At 44.9% G+C, this 21,166-nt stretch overlaps 1 protein-coding gene across 1 annotated transcript in view; it reads left to right on the top strand.

Moving 5' to 3' along the window:
* LOC135369726 (uncharacterized) overlaps positions 1-21,166 on the top strand; it is a 42,481-nt gene that overhangs the window by 7,538 nt on the left and 13,777 nt on the right. Inside the window, exons 6-22 of the mRNA XM_064603243.1 lie at positions 2,424-2,522; positions 2,577-2,691; positions 2,754-2,823; positions 4,242-4,301; positions 4,378-4,453; positions 6,779-6,918; positions 8,822-9,001; positions 9,096-9,156; positions 11,268-11,413; positions 11,478-11,578; positions 11,634-11,791; positions 12,704-12,805; positions 13,594-13,708; positions 13,775-13,847; positions 13,918-13,980; positions 14,778-14,853; positions 16,954-17,069. Of these exons, the coding sequence (XP_064459313.1) occupies positions 2,424-2,522; positions 2,577-2,691; positions 2,754-2,823; positions 4,242-4,301; positions 4,378-4,453; positions 6,779-6,918; positions 8,822-9,001; positions 9,096-9,156; positions 11,268-11,413; positions 11,478-11,578; positions 11,634-11,791; positions 12,704-12,805; positions 13,594-13,708; positions 13,775-13,847; positions 13,918-13,980; positions 14,778-14,853; positions 16,954-17,069 (1,751 nt within the window). The remainder of the gene's footprint in view (positions 1-2,423; positions 2,523-2,576; positions 2,692-2,753; positions 2,824-4,241; positions 4,302-4,377; positions 4,454-6,778; positions 6,919-8,821; positions 9,002-9,095; positions 9,157-11,267; positions 11,414-11,477; positions 11,579-11,633; positions 11,792-12,703; positions 12,806-13,593; positions 13,709-13,774; positions 13,848-13,917; positions 13,981-14,777; positions 14,854-16,953; positions 17,070-21,166) is intronic.

The raw sequence follows: 21,166 nt of genomic DNA, 5'->3' as shown, positions 1-21,166 counted from the left end.
AACCGGAAATCGAGCATTGACTGGAGGAAGGACAACCAGAAGTCGAGTTGGACCGGAAATGCATACCGGAAGTCAAGTATAGACGGGATGTGGACGACCGGAAGTCGGGTTTAGACTGGAAGTGGACAGCCGGAAGTTGGGTTTAAACCGGAAGCAGATACCCGGAAGTCAAGTATGGACAGGAAAAGGCGGTTAATGCTAACGCATTTCTCTCGCGCTTACCGTTAAATCGCCAGAGAATTGTACTTTTTATTTAAACCGTGACGAGCCTTACTGCTAGAGACTACATAGGTGACTATAGTCGTGTTCAACTTAAGAAGGAAAAGAAATCTAGTCCGTCAACTGCATATACAACGTTGGAGATAAGGAGACGCGTTAACCCGCCAGGAGAAATACTGCAGCGCCACCATGTGTCGTCATTAGGGGAGCGCACTTTCATGATTAGTGTCATTCGGTCAGTCCTAATAGCCAATACGGAAGCAGAGCGAGTATGATGGATTACGTTGTTTCGCGCTGGGGGAGCGTGACCTTTCTGTGTCCAGCAATCCTATCTGCGGCGCAGTCATATTTTGAGAGCTGACGGACGAGATTTCTTTTTCTTCTTAAGTTGTGCACGTTTTTTCATGAACTACACCACTGCAGGACGTTCAGAAACACCTGATAAGTTTAAAGGCATAGCTCGCTCCCTGAGCTAATTGAAAGAGATGTATGCGCTCTTAAAGATGAACTTCACCGCGTAGCACGCTCCTAGCCAACCATAATCTCGAATGATATCGTTATCTGCCCTGATTTGTTGAAAACAGGAGGCGTACGCCATTTTTGTGTCAGTTATGCCGTTCATAATTGTCACAAAAAGGGCGTACGCCTCCCGTTATCAACAAATCAGCGCAGAAAACGATATGATTTCAGATGATGGTTGGCTTGGAGCGTGCTATGCGGTGAAGTTCATTTTTAAGAGTGGCGTGGCAGAAGCATTTAACTCAAAACAACTCCCCTGTACGACGTCTCGCTCGAAATAATTTTGTATTTCCAATGTCACCTGTATTTTGCCGTGACAGCTTGCAGCGTTGGCAGATCCGCAGAGATAGAGAGCCTCTCATCCGCTCGCGGGACGTTGCATGACGTTCACTTTGCGGTGGTCACGTGGGAGCGAAGATAGCAGCCAACTGGAGACCACGAGGCCGCTGCTCCGCCTCCCCTGGCGATAGGTGGAACGCTCTCGTATAACGTCACAGTGTCGTCACATGACGTCGCGCGTGCTCCTCTGTTCGCGGGAATTTGAAATCGCGTGTGGTTCCAGTGCTTTGCGATGCCAATACTAAATTATCTCGTACAACGTCGTTACTGTACGCAAAGTGACGCAGAATCTTGATGAAGTATTCGGAAATGCACCACACTTTCCGACAAAAATGTACCCTTTGATCCGTCAGGAGCCTAGTATCCCTTTATACCTATGCTGCGTTAATCAACCGGATGCGTCACGATTCCGCTTTTAACGCTGGACTACGTTATAGGGTAAGGTGGTCTATGTTGAAGACAGTTGAACTATTTTGTTAATAGCAGTCAGAATAATTGCCTAAATTGTACCATAATTCGTTAACTGATCCTCAAAACTTTGAGGAATAATCCACAAATTACCGTGGTGTTAAACCAGATATTTATTTCGTACGAGCCAAAAATGACAGGCTACATATTTTCATCAACTTACCCCACTCTGTGGGTAAGTTGAGGATATAAAAAAAATTAATGCCGGGTTTAAATTTTCTCTTTTGCTTGGGCCAGCCGAAACGGTCAGCCACGAGTAGTGCACATGGAAACACAGGGCATTGACACAGGATCATAAGGGTGAGGTCATATTTTATTAGCTGAGGAGCAGAAATGAGCGAATTGGAAGTCAATGCTCGCGAAAGTTACTGATGGGGAAAAAAAAAAAGGCCCCATCTTACCTCGACCACATCTGCAAAACAGCATCTCACGTCTTTCTAAAAAGAGACGCGCAGAACGTCAACACGTTACTTCAAAGCCCAGACAACGACTGTGTTCACCCTGGTGTCACAGACGAGAAAAAGATATTGCTAAGAAAATGCCACGCGAAAAACCCAAGCTGTCCTCAACATGCCCCCGTCTTCAAGTAGCTCCACTTTACCCTATTTATTGAAAATAAGAAGCATACGCCTTTGTGCGACGCTTACACAATTGGATCAATTGCCACAAAAAGGCGTACATCCAGCGCTCTCCACAAATCAGGAGTGACAACGGTACCATTCTGTGCAACCGCGATTCACCTTCAACGGGTTCTACTAGCGGACCTTACTTCACCTTGTCGTAATGAAACATCCCAATCATGATCATTAAGAATAAATGTTGTTCATGTTTGCCTCTGAACACCCTGTACGCAACCGCATTTCGCTTGACTGTTTCAGAGGGTAGTCAACTACCTTCCTGCTCCTTATGACACAATGTGCACAGACTACTACAGCAGAGGCTTAAACAGCTTGTCCTCCTCGCTTTACACTAAAGAGGTAACTGATTAATCGTTATCGTTAATTAATGTTTCACAAAAACATTCTGTTCAGCTCTGTTACGAGGAATGCAAGGTAGATGTGATCCAGCAAAACTGCAACTGCATATTGAAGGACTACGTCTTCAGGCACCGTATCAACGGCACTGTCTGTTCGCAATTCGAAACAGGTTTGGACCTCAAAGTAATAGCCAAACGTATAAGTATTTCATAAACCTGTGATCGTCAACAGATATATGTGTCCGAGGAAGTCGGAGGCACGTCATGAAGGTGTGCGAAGCTCAATGCGGCAAAGGATGCAAGTAAGTATAATAACCGAATATTGAATATCGATATTCCGAATACAATATGAATAAATATCAAGTTATGAAAAGCGTATCGAGAAAACATATATACGTACAATTAAAATCAGGGTCGGAAACGTTATTTTTTTTGTTCGGTTTGGGTTTGGGCATATTGGTTCGGTTCGGGTTCAGCTCCGCAGCAGCGCAAAATATCGGTTCGAAGCGGTTCACGAAAGTGAATTTTGAGCAGATTGACATGGGCTACAGAGAGAGAGAGAGAGAGAGACATGCTGACATATGGGCTAGATGATGATGATGATGATGATTGAAAGAAAAAGCCAGGCCATTGGCTAGAAGCCAGGCACATCCTTACAATTCTCAAATAACACAAATGCACTTTTGTTGTTGTTGCTGTTGCCGACACAGCAGTGGTTCACAGAAACACTGCGTGGTACAGATGTGCATTTCAGGTGCCCCACGCACAACCCGCTCAGGGTACCTGCTCTGATATCTTACCGACTCCACTGACTGTCGACCCTATTTAGCATCGTTCATCACCTCATCATCAGGACACATCTCATCCTGCCTCATTGTGCCTACAACTGCCAAAAGGAAGACGAGAGAAAATTAAATAAGACACGACCAATGGCGCTTCTTGTCCTTTCTGACCACATACAGGGTGTTGAAAATTAAGCTGTCACTAGCACTTTATAAATAGGCGAACAAAAGAAAACAGGTGCTACTTCTTCTGTTCCTTGAGTAAGAAACAGGTGCTGCATAATTAGCAGCACCTGTTTCTTACACAAGTAGCGTAAAGTTATCATCCGGTTTCCTGTCATCGCTGTGTTTGAGTAGCGCTCGTGAAAGCTTAATTTTGAATACCCTGTATATTTCGGAAGTGTGCAACGTGCCGCCTCCATGGGCGTTTCGTTTTTTTTTCTTGTGGAAATATTATAACAACCCTCGGTCTAGTCAGTTTTTAGCCTGACCTAAATTCAGCCTATACCTTATGAAATACGAAGGAGAAAATACGAAATACCTTACGCACTTGGATTGCAGTTTCGTTTCGTTCAGGTTTAGAATTTGTTTGGCAACGCGGTTCAGTGCTCTGTGTAAATCGTAGTTCCGATCTCTCACAACGTACATTACGTCTGAACCGTTTCGCGAACCGGTAACCGCAATTTTTTTTTGTTCAGTTCTGGTTCGGTTCAACGCGAGAAAAAAAAATTGGTTCGGTTCCGTTCCGGTTCTGCGAAAAATACGGGTTTTTAGCGGTTTTCGGTTCGGGTTCCGATCCCTGATTAGAATATGTATACAATTAATATATTGATTATTATAAAAATAAAATACTTGATATCTCAAAGAGCTTATCGATCATTTTTGGATATACATTGCACAAAGACATATTCGAATGACGCATATTTATTCGCTTGCAGGGAATACATATACGACACGAAGCAGGCATTTTGGAGAACTCATGATCCAGACATTGAGGGGTTAGTTATAATATCTGCGCCAAGGTGTTAACATTGATGTTAGACCAATACTCAGTAAGAGCATTTTGCATTTCAGTGAATATTACATCCGGGTAAAGTTCCTGATGACGTCACGGTCCGTCGATGTGATGCAGATCATTCCTTTGTTACAGGTTAGTTCCAACGTGGTGCGGCATCTATGCGGTATCGCAGTATTTAGAGCATACTGCTTCATGACTCAAGCAAGGTTTCCCAGAATCGTAAAGTGTTACGACGGACTTCAAATACACTCTTCTATGTTTTATTATGAATGAAGGACTTATTACGCAAAACATAAATGCCGTCAACGACGTCAGTATTGCGGGCTTCTGCACGTTATCCAAACAGTCGCAAAACTCCATAGTTTCGGATTCTCCAAGAGTATAGGTAACGCCACTTAAGAGCAAAAGTGCTGTTGCGAGGAGACGGAAGTCGAGGAGCAATGTTGCCAGACGCGTAGTGAATTTGGATTCGTTATGACGCCATACTTGTCCAAACTAGAAGTTAATTTTGTAATACGTTCACATCACGTAGATAAACAATTTTTTTCGGAAGAATACGCGTGTGGAACACGTAAATTGTGATCGCATGAACTCGGTAAAAAATCTGAAAGCACCATATTTATTCTGTAGTAGCACTTCAAGCAGGGGTATCAATTTGAGACGCATTTTGTTGCTCCTTTATGGGGGTTGCGACGACACTCCAGTTTTAATTTTCAATTCAAATTTTATTTGGTCATATTACAATTGACAGAAACTGGTGGTCCCTTAGCCGATGCTAGTGACGTGTCCAGCAAATTCATGCGTGGTGTGGTAAGGGCAGTGGAGCAGATAAACTCAGGTAACTATATAGTAGTTATTGGTACAGCCATATAAACAGAATACACTAATGCTTCAGAAGCTAGTTGAATAATTCGAAAAGCACTTGAAGACAAGCATGAGTCTGCAAACACAACGACAGCAACTTTATTATGAGGTGATGAATGGGGAGTTTCACCACTAGACTGCAAACACAATATTATCCTCGTATATGAATGGAGGACATTCACCCATTCACAGAATACATTACTGCATATTTCAAGAGCTGCTACAAGAGTATAAGCACGGTCCTTCGATACTGCGTAGTATCCAAGGACCGTGGTATAAGCTGAAGACTACAAGCCCCATGACAACAAATACAGTATTATCACCATACACTGAAATGACTCACTTATGAAGTTATGATGTATTGGCGGCATGCCGGCAAAATTTGTTGACTATTTGTCACCTATAGGGTGGCAGTTGATTCCATATTCGATAACTGCGTGGTTTCAATCCTTGGCTCTGCAGCAATGGCGCTGGTGACATCACGGCTCAATCTCTCACGTATTCGGTAGACCCAAATTTGTCGTTTTCTTTCCCTGCCCGTTTATTCCGCCATTTTGCCTCCCTCCTGCGTAGACTCCGCCTCAGTGTGGCTTTCACCCCACAATTCAAGTGCATGTTCAGATGCTGTGACGCAAGCCTGCGGTGCGTGTCGTGGTGTACACTCTTTCTTCCCGCAAAGGCGGATACTGTGATGAGCTTGCCTGTATCAGCAAGATACCGCTCAATATAGCTGCACTCATTGACCCCTATGAAGATGCTCCATCGGCGGGTTCTTCACCTGTTCAAGGACTTTAGTCGTCCAGACGCTTTAATTGCTTCTCGTATTTTCATCCTTCCTTCGTCATCTTCATATAATGTTCCACGTGCAATGGGGTAGGGTACCGCACCGCCGCGGTGGAACACCCCATCTCATAGTCATCATCTATTGTTGTTGTTGTTGTCCATATTCGAACACCGAAGTGTTACGAGTACCATAAACATTCTTTACGATTGGGATGTTGAAGTTGCGTTCGGTTTGTGTACTTGGTCCGAAGTTATCCCAGATAATCCTAAAAGACGGTTATCGTGGATCCTCACGGCACTTGGATTGTCCCGCTTGGATTATCACGGTTATCAAGACGGCAAAGAGGGCAATTGAAAACCAGAATAGATAACCGGCACCGCGAATACCTAAACCAACCTACACTAATCCAGCTCTGACGTCACAGCAGGCATCTCCGCCAGTGAGGCAGCGCGCAAGAGGTCACGTGGCTTACGACTACCAATAGGGACGGCCGTAGCCCTCGCGCCTTTCTTGTCAGAGCGCGGCCCGTACGCATGCTGATGGGTTTACATCTCGCCAAGTACGACACGTCAAAAAAATAATTCTGTTTTCCTCAATACGTTGGCGTACAGTACCATGCGTACAACCGCATCTATCAAAGTGTGAGAACCCCTTCAAGGGTGCGCAGAGCGAGTAAGAAGGCGATATTCCCACCTTACAATCGCTGTAAACGGCACGTGGTGTGCATGACGAGTTGTAGCCTTTGACCTCCCGTTAGAGGGCGTGCTGCCCCATCTCCAGTCCACTACTGAAGTGTCTTCGAAATGCAGGGGACACAAATTCTGGGCATCATTGGTGGCTACCTGGGTCTATGGCTTGGACTGTCCATCTATATAATCGTTCACGGAGCTCTGCAACGAGTATTTCTACCATTGAAAATGAAGCTGAAGAGTGCTTTCGACAGAGCCAGGTATGGTAAACATTCGCAAAAAGTGCTTCTTTTCTCAGCTCAAAGTTGGTCCATAACTATGCATACGTAGAGTGCAGGACAAAAGTTTACGGAACAGGCTCTGGCGCATTCCTTCCTCAGAGTGACATGCTAGCAGCGAATGGGACCGTACAGAGTTACAGACATGTGCCTAGGTAACCCAGTCACGTGTTTGCAAGTCCGTAGAGTACCATTCGCTGCTGGCCTGTCACTCTGAGGGAGGAATGCGCCGGGGCGTGTTCCGTAAACTTTTGTCCAGCACCGTACCACTAACTATACTAATTCTTAGCGAAATAACTAGGTCGTAATTCGAATACAGTTCAGGCATTTCGTGTGCTTTGGTAATTGGTGCCAGCAGATGTTACAACCCGTCGCAATAATGTCGACAGGAACAGAACTGACTCGGGTAACCCCATCTGGTGGTACTAAAGTAATAAATAACCGTAGATCGTGTATTATTACGATGGGACCTTGCTCCTTGTTACTGGGGTAATACGAATAAAAAAAAAGTCGCCGCCTTGCCTTCATAAGATATAGTTTTGTGCTGCTGCTATTCCTGACACCACATTCTTGAAGCAGGACTTCGCCACATAACACGCTGAAGGGAAGCCGTTGCGCAGAATGATACGATTATTACTCCTGATTTCTAGGAAGCGCTGGGAGTACGACTTTTTGTGACCATTAACCATGCCATTCTGAATGATGGCTGTCTAGGAGCGTGTTATGCTCCTACACTTTAAAAACAGAACAGAAGATAGATGGGGCATACGCCTTTTTGTGCCAATTATCAAAAATCCAAATTGACTCAAAAAGGCGTACGCTCCCTCTCTATTCAAATCAGAATCGATAACCCTATCATTCGCGGTAATGGCTGGCGCACAGCGTGCTATGCGGTGAAGTTCTGTTTAGTGAGAGTTTTAGCATACCATTCGAGGACGTACGCCAGCGCGGGCGTACGCCTTTTTTGGAACTGCATAAGTGTTCCAAAAAGGCGTACGCCTCCCGTTTTTAACCAATCAGGGGGCCGAACGATGTCATTCTGGATGGTGATTGACTAAGAGCGTGCTATGTGGTGACGTTCACCATCACCACGCTAGCGGACACCCTCTACCCCCGTGGGTCTTCTGCCGAACGTTCCGCTAAAGCAAGAAACCTTGTTCTCTTTCTGCAGCAGGCGGGTCTTGTTCAACGACCCCTCTCACACTTTGCACTCCCCGATGAACTCACGCACCCTCTACGCGAAATAATATAATGTATACGAACACATAAACATATAACAATAAACGGATATGTTTATTAAGAAAAAAGAAAGGAAAGGTCAGCCAGATGGAGGTCGGCTTGCTATTCAAAAAAAAAGGAAGATGGGGAAGAAAAGAAAAAGAAGGAAAGAAAAGGAGAAGACAAAGAAGAAAAGAAAAGAAAAAGACGAAGAAGACACAGCTTCATCGCATAGCACGCTCCTAGCCAGCCATCATCCCGTCCTCTCACCAACAACGTCCTCTCCCTTGATTTGTTGAAAACGTGGGGGCGTACGTCATTTTTGTGGCATTCATGAACTGCAGAACGCAACAAAAATGGCGTACGCCCCCCGTTTTCCGCAAATCAGGGGAAAGAGCGATGTCACTCAGAATGGCGGTTGGCTAGGAGCGTTCTACGTAGGTAGATGAGGCTCATTTTTAAGAGTACAGGAGACCGAACAATATCATTTTGAATGGCAGTTGGCTCCGGGAGGTGCTAACATGTGGTGAAGCTGTGTTTTTAACAGTGTAACGCTATCATTTTGCGTGGTTGTTGGTTTCGAGAGCGCTGTGTGGTGAAGTAGAGCTTTTAGGGTGTATACAAAAGATAACAGACGAAAAATGTGACGTCATTCTTTGCATTCCAGTCTCATGTGCGTCCTTCGCATGCTGCACACGAGCGCATACGTGGCTTGTCAGCTGGCATGCCTGTACTCCGTGTTTTTGGACTACCGAAACTACCACACCTTTGAAACTACCGTAGTCTTGCAGCAGGACTCGCTGAAGACTACGCACTTTCCTGCAGTGACGGTCTGCAACAAGGAAGCGTTAGTGACATTTATCGATGGTTTACTGCACAACATTGATTCGCGTTTTCGTGTCAAAACAAAATCGCTCTGTGCTTTTCTTCAATAATTCCAGGATCAACCTCACAAAAATTTGCTGGGAGCAAAATGGGAAAAGCTGCACCACGTTGGACACGGTAAGTTGGGTCACGTGATGTTTTTACTCACCCCGTCATTTCTTACGGGACACACGCACTTTTATTGTAACGATGACTATAATTATGCCAGAATGAAGCAATAACTTGTTACGTTCACGGGATAAAATTCAATCTCACGTTCAGGAAGAATTCACAAAACCGCGAACCCTTTGCACGAGACGAAACAGTCAATTAAAAATAAAGGGAGCAGAGTTAATGAAGTGAAGTGAATTAAGTGAGTTAGTGAAGTTTGTAAGCGTACTTGCTACGTACTACTACTTCGACTTCGCCGAAACTCACATGCCCATTTTTTTCTTTATTATCACATCACCATCACCATCACCGAAGTGCACCAGGGGACGAAGCACCAAGGGGCACTTTGCCTTTTGTGGTACCTAGGTTAGGGTAGGTTATACAACAAGAAAAAGTATCGAACTGTTTGCTTCTATACCGAGGAGTAGACTACCCCAGGTCACTTATTAATGTAGAGGGCTGAAAGTCTTATAGTGCAAAGGGAAAACGTGCAAAGAAAAAGAATGCCGAAGCTCTATTGTTGCTTTATCGTTGCTGCAACAACAACAACACCTTTATTTTTAAGATGATGAATGGGGAGTTCCATTGCCAGGGGCGATACTCTACCCCATTGCTGATGGTGGTATGGGGAATGAAATAATGAGCCCCTTCACAATAAGAGTCGAAGTCCTATAGTGTCCAAAAATATCGAAAGAGCGTTGATATAGTCGCTGCTTTACACCGCGGGGCTTTCAGCTTTCACGGATGCTTTAATCACGCTTCAGGTGACGATCATTTCTCAAACATTCTCTGTACCAACGCACTGCTTATAAGGTACGTAGAAAGGGAAAAGATCACTTTCAAAAATGGGGAAATGGCCATCAGAAATCTCAGAAGGTCTCTGAACGCTGGTCATCTTGGCACAACCTGTCATTCCACCAACAGCTTCCTCAAGACACTTGCGTTCTTTGCCGATTTCTTATATCTTCCAAGTCCACCAACAAAAACAACAACAACTACATGAATGATGATGGGATGAGGTGATTCACCGCAACAATTGCAGTACCATACCTCAGTGCATGCGGGTCAATATATGAGTGGGATGACGATGAAAAAGATGAGGCACACACACACTCACACGCACACATGACACACGCAAATGAGACATCACACGCGCGGGTGCTTCTAACCACGACCTACTAGATTATAACGACCATGTCACAATCAGCAAACCCTATGAGGAGCCTGTCCGCACGATCCGCCAGGGGCGCTACTGATCGGCACGCCACGATTGGACGATGGGAATTTGAATTCTGAACGCGCAGAAACGTATGTACAACTACCGTAGCAGACGACAGCGATAGCTCCTATGAAAACGCGTAGAATGATGATGATAATCAACCTAAGAATAAAACATCTGTGGAACGTCCACCGCTTGTACAGAAATACTAAGGTAAGCTGAAGTATAAAGTATTGTAGAAGTTGAGAAAGCAAAACTGGGACGATGAGAAGCGCCACCGCTACCTTCCAAAAATGCGGCGCAAGGAAAGGGTGCGCACGACATGGTCGTTATAATCTAGTAGGTCGTGGTCGTAACTGATGGAGATAGTAGTTCATCGGGTCGGCCTCCGGAGATGTAGTGCCGTGAAGATCACATCTCCGCATTCATGCTAAAGGCTCTGAGGTCAGAGGATTTCAAGCAGGCTAGTAGACGCCAAGAACAGATAGAATGAGTGCAGGCATTGACGGTGCTGCACAGGGTTATAACAAGGACCCAAGGTTGCAGCAAGGCTGAGCGGCTTGTTGTTTATACGGGTCAGTTGGGACTGGAGCATTGCACTGTGCGAACTGTATATAGAGGACAGTCGATGAGGTCGTGTTGAATGCTTGCCACCATGCCGCAGTTGGAACACGAGCTGGTTGAAGCGTACCTTAGCCTAGCTGTGTCTGAACTGCGGGGTCTGAACTGAACATTGAGGCGAAGTCGATGCAGAAAGGAGGAGAGACAGCTGGAGCAAAAAGGAATTCCCTCTGCATCACACGAAACTGTGCGTTCTGTGTAACTGCAGTACGTGCTAAGGTTCTGTCTCTTCCTGTAGTCCTACTTTCAAGAAGCGATTCTGAACAACCAGCTTTACCTGCTAAAGGACATCATCAGCTACTCTTATCCCGTCGAAGAGCTCGTGCTTCAGTGTTACATGAAGACGTACGGCGAGACTTGCGAAAGCTTCGACTGCCATCACATGTACGCCATACCGCACTTCCGGTACAAGAGTGACATGTACTTTCATGCTGACTTATCTTTACAGGTGGAAGATACAGTACTCGTACTACAAGACCGGCGTGTGTTATTCATTCGACCCGTCCCGGTCGCCCATCTACCGCGGGTGCAACGAGCCGTGGAAATACAGTATAATCGATTATATAATCGATTATTACAGTATAATCGATTTGTTTTCACGCAGAGGTAACCTTTCGACTGTCTACCAGCATCGAGAGCCCCACAGTGCCAGAGGAGACGCTCATCTCGGCAATAATCCACGAGCAGAGGCTGTTCACGGGAGGGGTCAGCACATCCGTCATGTTCAGACCTGGCAAAACTTACATCTTGTCGGCGCTACAGGTACGTAACTTTATTGAAGGAGCGCGCTTAGCATTGGTCGAGACCTTGCTGCCTCATTTGGCGAGGAATTCCACCAGGATCTACCATGCAGAAATATTTTAGCTGAACGGTGTCTCGTCACTGCACGATTGAATTTACAAAAAAAAAAATCAAGAAAAAACGCCGTTGGAAACCATTCACGAGCGGTGCGACGTACGTACGTCATCAGGTCCGTGTGACGTACGCGCTAAAAACAGATGATGGTGGGTGCTGGTGGTGATGGTGAAAGGGTTCGCCGTTATCGGCCCCACAGAGGTGGCAATGTGACGGCTGACACCCAGGGGAATGTGCGTCCTGAAGTGTCACTTCATCTCTGGTCTAACAATCTCTTCATTAGGTTAGGTTATTTAATCAGAAGAAGAGAAACTACACATAGAGGTAGACCCTCTTTCTCCAACGCATCCCACATTTCCGAAACAAGCAGCACTACGGGGGCAACGTTATGACGTACAGTATGTTCACTGACAGGGCGTGATTTCGTCCAGGGCGTCCGTCCGTTACACTACAACCTCCTCACCCTATATCCCTCTTACGCCCACGCAGAATATTTCTCGCCATTGTAAACGGAAGTAACCCGTAGCCCTTGTAACCCTTGTGATTGTGTGACCGTGTGTGTGACTTATCAGTTTTAGTTTTGTGTTCTACCTTTCCTTTTCTTTTCTTCTTTGTCTTCTTTTCTTTTCTCTTTGTCTTCCTCTTTTCTTCCCGTTTTCTTCTTTTCCTTTTCTTTTCGTCCCCCATTTTCCTTTTTGTGGAATAGCAAGCCGACCTCCGTCTGGCTGACCTTTCCTTTCTTTCCTTCTTAATAAACATATACCCCCCCCCCCCCCCCGTGAATCGCCGACATGTTCATTGCGATTCTGTATTCCGCAGACCGACATCATTTCTTTGGAGGCTCCGTACGAGACCAAATGCACAGACTACGTGCGGATGACGCAAGAGTTCAACTACACCGCGGACAACATCCAGGCAGAGGTACAGCATGTCTTCTTGTTATCACAGGGTTGCTCCACCACGAACGAAGGCATAAATGCTGAACACGCCGTGACAGTTTAGTCTCCGCTTCGTGCACCGGCAGGGGCCCACAGAGACTACGTGCGCTTCACCTTCAAATGTTACCCCTTCATTTGGGGCTGGGACCATATGAGGTCGCTCCAGGGGTAATAGAGGAGAGAGGGAAGCTGGGGAGCCGCGCAGATGGCTGACGTAGTTGCATGGCGTATACCAGTTCGTGTCATACCCGCTCCCTGAAATCAGGACTTCACTGCACAACACACTCTGCGCCAACTTCTGATTTTAGGAAAGAGCTGGGAACTCCGCGAAAGCTGTGGAGGGAGGCGAAAAGGAGCCGGTCCCTCATTTACTGGAGAGGGGCCCCATGGCAACGCGGTGCGCTCCCGGGTGGGCCGTGTCTTTGAATGCGCGGCCGATAAAAAGGTCGTCGGGGCAGTACCGCTTGCGGTGCTGTGCGAGAACGATTTTTCTTAAATCCCGTCACTATAGTTAACATACAAATTGCCACTAAAAGGCGTACGCTTCCCATTTCTAACCAATCAGAAAAGAGAACGGTATCATTGTGAATGGCGGTTGATTCTGTGTGTGTGTCATGCGGTAAAGCTCGGTTTTTCAGGTTTAATAATTACATACTCGAGGGCATGAATATATGAATGAATAATGAAATGAAATAACGAAAGAGATGTATGAGGAATGAATCGATACGAAGTCACACTTTCCTGCGCACTCTGTGTTTGTTCCACCTCCAGGAATGCAGCGAACGGTGCTTGGCGGATCTCTGGAAGTCGCACTGCGACTGTTACCCGAAGCTGTATTCAATGAGGCACATTCTCAAGGGGTTTCTCTGCGAGTATTTAACCCAACGTAAGGTCTTAGTCCCATTCTAGAAGTCCACGTCCGCAGCACCCACTACGACTGTTTGTGTTTCAGTGAAATGTAACGACTACATGAAGACTAAGAACTGGGTGCCCAACTGTCAGAATCAATGCACGCGCCCCTGCAGGTAAGAACGACGTCCATCGGTCGATATCAGTCAATGAAGTTCCGTTCTCGGTACCATCTGCGTTCTCCAGGGAAGCACGGTACAGCTCGTTCAGCTTCCAAACCGGAAATGTCAAAGAGTACGCGAAATATCCGTAAGTGGGAAACAATTTGAGTATTATTGTGGCGATTATATGCACAGTACGAACTCATTACATGTGTCAGAACATGCTCAACGTGTTATTGCTTTACGTACACATTTAGGAAAAGGTACAGGCCTGTGAAAAGTGATGATCTCCGACATAAAAATACGCAACAGTAAAATAATAATATTACTAAAAATACACAATCACGTGGCAAAGTACCCTTAAAGGGGCTATAGCGCATCCGGAAACGGTATATTTCATTCAGCGAGGATAAATTTTTGCATTTTAGTACCCTTCTAGTATACCGATGTACCCTGTTCACTGAATTTTACAGCATTTTCTCTCTAGAAGATACGAAAGGCAGAAAAAATAGGCGATGTCAAGTTGCCGGTGGTGAGTAAATCAAAGAGTGATATTAAACGGTAGGAACAACTTACCATGTGTACCATACCAACCATACCACATACCATACCATACCAACCATACCTTACCAACACCAACCATGTGTAACTAAATAAGTTGTTCCTACCGTTTAATATCACTCTTTCATTTTCTCTCTACCTTGAGAAACTCTGTCTGTCACGTTCCTGGCGCCCGTTGCAGTCCGCGGCGTTCTAAAATGCCTAATTAATACAGCAACAAACATTGTGTAAGCGTAGCATTAGCATGCCTGGGGGACATTCAACGTGAACAAGGTACTGACGTTTGGTTTCAGTTAGGCTATACATGGATCAGGATGTGAAAGCCAGAAGGTGCACGGGCTTATGTGCTATTCAGTAACGTGTTTGCAATATTACCACTTTCAGGAAAAGAGAAATGGAAGTAAGTGTTGTGCTCGGAACAACCAGAACAAAGATCGTCCAGACGTTTCCCAGAATGCTGGTACGCACGTATTAGTATCTCATGTACATGCACTTGTGAGCGCCCAATGTTCAAGGCTCACACTCTTCAAAGAGAACTTCACCGCATAGCACGCTCCTAGCCAACCATCGTCCCGAATGTATACCTGAGACAACTAGAGATGACGCGGCAGTACGTTATATGTATAGATTCCAATTATAAAAATTCGCTCACCAGAGGCGTCGTCGTTTTTTTTTTTTTTTTTTTTAGATAAACAAAAGACACCGAAGGTATGTTGACATCCGGTTTCGGTTCTACAATGCAAGCATGTGCGATAACAATAGCGAACCTCTTCTCAAACAAACAAACAAACGAACACACAAACAAACAAACAAACGTTCGATGGATACCACCTTCTAGGGTTCTCTGTGCATGATCTTGAGATAATTGTGAATAGTGGATAATTGTGGACTTCTGGTGAACAGTTCCGGGTCATTTGACGCCATTTGGTCGAAGGTCGTTTGACCGAACGCGGGGCATTTGGTCGAAAGCCATTTGATCGAACGCCGTTTCATCGAAACGGCAGCGATCGTTTGATCGATGTTTTTTATCGGTTCGCCTGGAGCGTTGAAGAAGAAGAAGAAGAAGAAGAAAAAGAAACTGAGCTGCAGTTCTAAATGCCGTTATCCTAAGGACCTTTGGTTTATTCACCCGTTCGACAACCTGCTAGGTTTTTCCACTGTGACACAAAGCAACTAAACATGTCATACATGTCTTTCATCCCTAATCCCCCAACCCTTTGGCAAATAATAATTGGTCTCAAATAATAAACATTTTTGACAAATAAATGAATGACAGTTTTTGATAATTTATATAATTTATTCGCGAACGTGGACAAATTTTAATTATATGTTATTAATGTTTGTATTTAGCTGACTATTCAGTTTTAGTTTATTTACTTTGCGCCTGTGTGCTGCAAGTGAAGATAAATTTATTTGCCGCAACAAACATTAACCGAATAAGTCCTTCGAAACCTAGACAAGATAAGCCGGGCAGCAGAACTTTGCATTTGCAAGGTTGAACTAATGTTTTATTTGCTGTTAATTTAATATCTTTTGTTGTACCATGGCGAAATTTCCTTCTTAGACTTCGAGTGGCTTTGGCGCACACATGACTATATCCCATTTCAGAACTTTCCCTTTAAATTTGCGCCAGCAATGAGAAGGGTGCCCAGAAGAAGCACAGACTACCGGCTGCTTCCAACGTGAGGCCACTTACTTCAATATGTGTACTAGCAGATGTGTAGTTCGCCGCACACTTCCCCACTGTTCTGTTCAGCTGTGTTGTTCGTAAATGACAAAAGGTCTGAAAATAACCAGTGGTCTCCCCTCTTCGGCTGAAAAAAAAAAGCAAAAACAAATAAAAAGACAGAGGACACTGCCTGCCTGCTCCGTATGCTCGAGTGAAAACTTACAGAAACACAGGTGCGCACGACGCACTCCACGGAGCTTTGAACTTCCTTCCAACAAACGTCTTTCGTACAAACGGCGTCGACCAATCGGCTTTCGATCAAACGTCTTTCGATCAAACAGCGTTCGACCAAACAACATTCGACCAAATGGGCGGACACCCTATAGTGAACACGTGGATAGTGGACTTCTGAATAGCGAACATGTGAATAGCGTACTTGCGAGTAGAGCACCTGAGAAGTAGTTTTGGGGAGGGGGGGGAGGGTGAGAATTTATGTTAGGAGTAGCAGAACAAGTTGGGAGACGAGTTCAGTTTCTCCTCTCTTTTTTTCCCCCTTAGTAACAAACAAACAAACCAACGAACAAGAACAAAAACAAACAAACAGAAAGGCTCGCGGTCGAGATAGAGCTGATAGAGAACTATTTCGAAACCTGGTAAAATAGGATTGTTCAATCTGTGGCTTGGTATCTTGAGAGAACTAAAGCAGGACGTTGCCGTCATGGCAGAGAAAGTGCTGCTGGCATTACAATTTGTATGAAAATCTTTCGCACTCTGACTCTGATGATCAAAGCGTATATGACCGTGCCTTTTTTTTTTAACTTTTGCTTCCTGTTCGTGCTGTCGCTTTCATCCTTGAGGACTCGGATAACCACGGTATTTTCTTCCAATCAGGGTTCTGACCTGATCACCTACTTGTCGGGTCACGTGAGCATGTGGCTGGGCGTTGCTCTTCTGCAAGTGGCGGACCTCCTGTGTGCAGCCTATGCGAAGTACCAGGCCGGGAAAATGTAATTATTTATCTGACATTGTCCCGTTAGTTGTTGCGAGTTGTTCCGTAACCATAGTTCAAAGTATATTCGTTTGGCATCCCAGTTGTTCCACGTGGGCAGGGACCAATTTGCAATAAAGTGGGACAAACTTACTGCTCTATACTGCTCAGATGCAACGCGTACATTTTGACTTTGCACGTCGAATTTATAATAAAGTTAGCTGGGGGGGGGGGGGGTTGAGTTAATGATTTTGCAAATTCGGAAAGTCACTTTAAAGTGGCGAAGTTATTTGTAACTATAATACCGGGCCGGGTGTAGGTGTATGTGTGCGCTGTAATTAGGTGCGGTTTTTGTCTTTTCTTTGTCGTCGTCATCACCATCCTCGTAACTGATAGCTAACTCGACGTTATTTGTGCACAGTAACTTCGCTTTTTCTTTTAACTATACAGCTTAGCTACGTATAATACCCCTGTCACACGGGCATTTCGATCCTTCTCGAATCCGATCTGCATTGAACTTCCCGAGCACGCTCGAGTTTTGACGCTGCTACACGGCCACTTTCAATGCGCATTGAATGGTTGACCTGTGCAAATAAATAAACGGAACTCATTAATTTCGCGTTTCCGATATAACAGCGATATTAGTGGTAATTTATCGTATACTGATGTAAGCATCATTTGTAGCTTCGCGCGCATGTCCGTCTTAAGTTACGACAGTTCACCGGGGTCGAGGATGCAAATGGCGGCCGTCGAGCAGTCTTGAAATTCTCAATCCTTTTATGGGAACTGTCTTGAGTCAAGCAGGATCAAAGTTCGATCCTGCTTGGAAGCGGCCGTGTAGCACCATCCGATCTGCATTGGGTTCAAGCAGGTTCGGTCGAGCAGGATCGAAAATGCCCGTGTGACAGGGGTATTAAAGCAACTTTTCCCAAGACAGCATTCTTCCTTGTTACACTGATCAATGAAATGTTCTTGTGTTGTATATGGTCGTGAATGTGAGTGCATTGCGTCGATTTTCCGTTATATCTATACCTACTTTTTTTCCCCTCTCGTTCGTCTGTTTAGGAAGAAAACTCAACTGGTGAACTTGGCTAAATAGCTCGCTAGGCACCTTCCGAGGCACCTCTCCGAGTTGCAGAAGCGGCAAGATATGTCCACCAAACTGTTGCGCAATTTAGGTTCCATTAAATGTGATTCATGACCATGCGAACTCGATTATTTTGGTAACTGTATCATCAGTTTGGATACGAACGCCCATAAACAATTTACGAACAACATTATGAAGAAGGAGACATACGGGTGTAGCTTAGCTGCTCCCACATTACAAGAAAGGGAAGTGGTGGTAGACGCTAGGAACCACCAGCTCCAGTGGCTCGTCTTGCCCCACCTTACCCTACACTAATTTGACGAGATGACAGCAACACACACGCCTTTTTGCGCCATGATCATCAATGGAAATTTCAAAAGAAAGAAAAAAAAAAAGAAAACGCATGGTCGCCCGTTTCCAAGAAATCGCCGGACAGAAACAGCGAGAGCAGTGAGCGGGCTGACATCTCCATTTTTTTTCTCCTATCATCATCATCATCATAAACCGTTGGCGAAGAGCGTGCTATCGGCGTTGAAGTTTTCGGTTTTGGAATGACCAACGGCCATTTGTTAGTCATCGTTTTTTTTTAGTCATCTTTTTCTTTAATCTATCTCATCCTTCTTTCACCGTTTGTTAGTTTGTCCTTCATTTCCTAATTCTTTCCTTTTCTTTTTATTTATTTTATTCTTCTTTTATTTATTTTGGCTTTCCCGCTTCCCGTTTGGCTGAAGTACCTCGAAATTGTACTTAAAGTAAAGTACCAAGTAAAGTACAGTACAAAGTACCCAATTCCTAATGTACTTCAAGTAAAATACAAAGTACTATGCAAAGCACTTCAAGTACTCATGGAGTACACTACCAATTTAATTTGTACCACTTTGCATTTCGCTGTCTAGTAGCGATGTCTTGCTTTTTTTTAGTCAAAACGTTAGCCAGGATTCTTCGCAAATGCTTTGCCGAGGGAGCACTCTGCCATGGGAGCTGGTACTGCCCTCTCTCGATCTGTTCGCATTTGTACGCCGCTCATGGCCACAGTTGCTTCGCGGCGCTAACACGGAGTAAAAAAAAGAAGAAGAACTAAAATATTACTTTAACTGCCCCCTAAAATAGTGCAGGGTGGTGGTTTCTCGGGGCTCTTTACCGCGCCCCAGTAGAGAGCCAACGACATTTTTCCTCGAGCGCCAAATACGTACCGCTGTACATGTATGGCGATGCCTAATGTTAGAACTCTGATTCGCGCCTTAGCTGTCGGCTCAGTACAAATTGCTTGCGGAACCGGGAAAAAGGTGCGAAATAAAACTGAAGGATCCCAGAATGGAGTTAATCGTCCTTGGGTCGTCTGCTTGGTCATCTCGTAAAGGTGGTCTCTCTGAGAGGCTTGTGAGTGGGAACTCTTCTCCGGAGCACTCTCAGCGATGAATGAACTGTGTGTTGGGCTGACACTGCTGCTGGTCTGCCTCCTTTCTTGGTAAGTGGCGATTACTTAATCAAATGCCTTTCTTACGATCACAATGTGCCATGATGGCAAAGCTTACTAAAAAGGAAACTTCTTCATGTTCAGGATTTTTGTTGTTTCTTTCTTTCTTTTTTTCCATGTCTACGCGTTAATATAGCGGTACTGTTGGCTAACACGAAGTATCGGCTGCGTTCTTTGTTGTAGGTGTGCATATACTATGTACTTGTGCCTGTCTTTGACTTAGTATGTAATCTGAGCCATATCCGTATTTAATTTATTTTTGAAACAGTTATACTATATCTACACGTTCTGAATTTCTGAATGCTGTCATTGAATAGACAGTACTCTACATAATCTCCGTACGCGGTTCCTTAATTAGTCTCGTCTCCATAATAGCCTCTGTAAAGAAACTTACGCACATGGTTATTCTATTTCGTGGCGGACAACGTTCGTATAAAACACATTTTTGTACGTCATTCGTAATTAATCGGCAATATTCGCTAATTCGTGAAGTATTGGGTTAATTAACTTCGCCTTTCGTCGAGGGCAAACTCCTTTAGCCTCGCAATGATCTGATATTAAAAGTATATAAATCCAAGAAAAAATAAAGGCATGAAGGAAAAAAGTGAATAAAAAAACGGAACTTTACCACATTGCACGCTCTGAGCCGACCATCATCCCGAATGACATAGTTCTGCCCCTTGATTGGCTAAAAACGATAGGCGTACGCCTTTTTGTGGCACTCACGCAGTAATGTGAATTGTCCTAAAAAGGCGTGCGCCCCGCGCTTTCAACAAAGCGGGACTGATAACGGTATCATTCAGGATGGGCACGGGTGGATGTGCGTCCTGGGCCGACTTCTAAGGGAACTGTGCCGACATATATCTGACGGCGTCTTATGAAAACCCAGGAGAAACCCACCCCATACACCGGCACCGGGATTCGAACCCGGGTACCTCCCAGTCTCGACGTGATTGTGTAGAGTATGCGCGATGGCCAACCATTGCGCAGAACGATACCGTTATCGAATGTCACCGTACGCCTTTTTGTGATACTTACGCTGTCCATAATTGTCACAAAAAAAGGCGTACTCCTCCCGTTTTCAACAAATCAGAGCAGATAACGATATCATTCGAAATTATGGTTGGCTAGGAGCGTGTTATGCGGCGAAGTTCGTTTCTAAGAGTGTAGACACGGTGAATACAAACAGGTATACCTGGAGTGAGCGGGTTAAAGTGATGGAGTGCAATATCGAAATTGATGTTCTGAGGCTAGACCACACAAAAAAGGCCAACACAACACACAAGCCTCAAGTGTCTAATAACAATGAAAGAAGGAAGTCACTGAAAAGGTTAGCCAGCTGTAGGACTCGAACCTATACTCGAACCCGGCAAGCCAGAACATGTGTGTTCAGCTCCTACAGATGGCTAACCTTTTCAGCGACTTCCTTCTTTGATAGAGTGCAATATGTAGTTCGAAAGTTTGAAACGAGTGAGTGTAAATGAGTGTCAAAATGAGTGTAAATGAGTGTCAAAGAAGAAGAGGGATGTTGTGTGCTGAAGTCTGTGTGTAT

Source organism: Ornithodoros turicata, chromosome 10 (genome assembly GCF_037126465.1).
Source record: "Ornithodoros turicata isolate Travis chromosome 10, ASM3712646v1, whole genome shotgun sequence".
NCBI classification, from domain to species: Eukaryota; Metazoa; Arthropoda; class Arachnida; order Ixodida; family Argasidae; genus Ornithodoros; species Ornithodoros turicata.
This window is presented reverse-complemented; position numbering and strand designations above follow the sequence as displayed.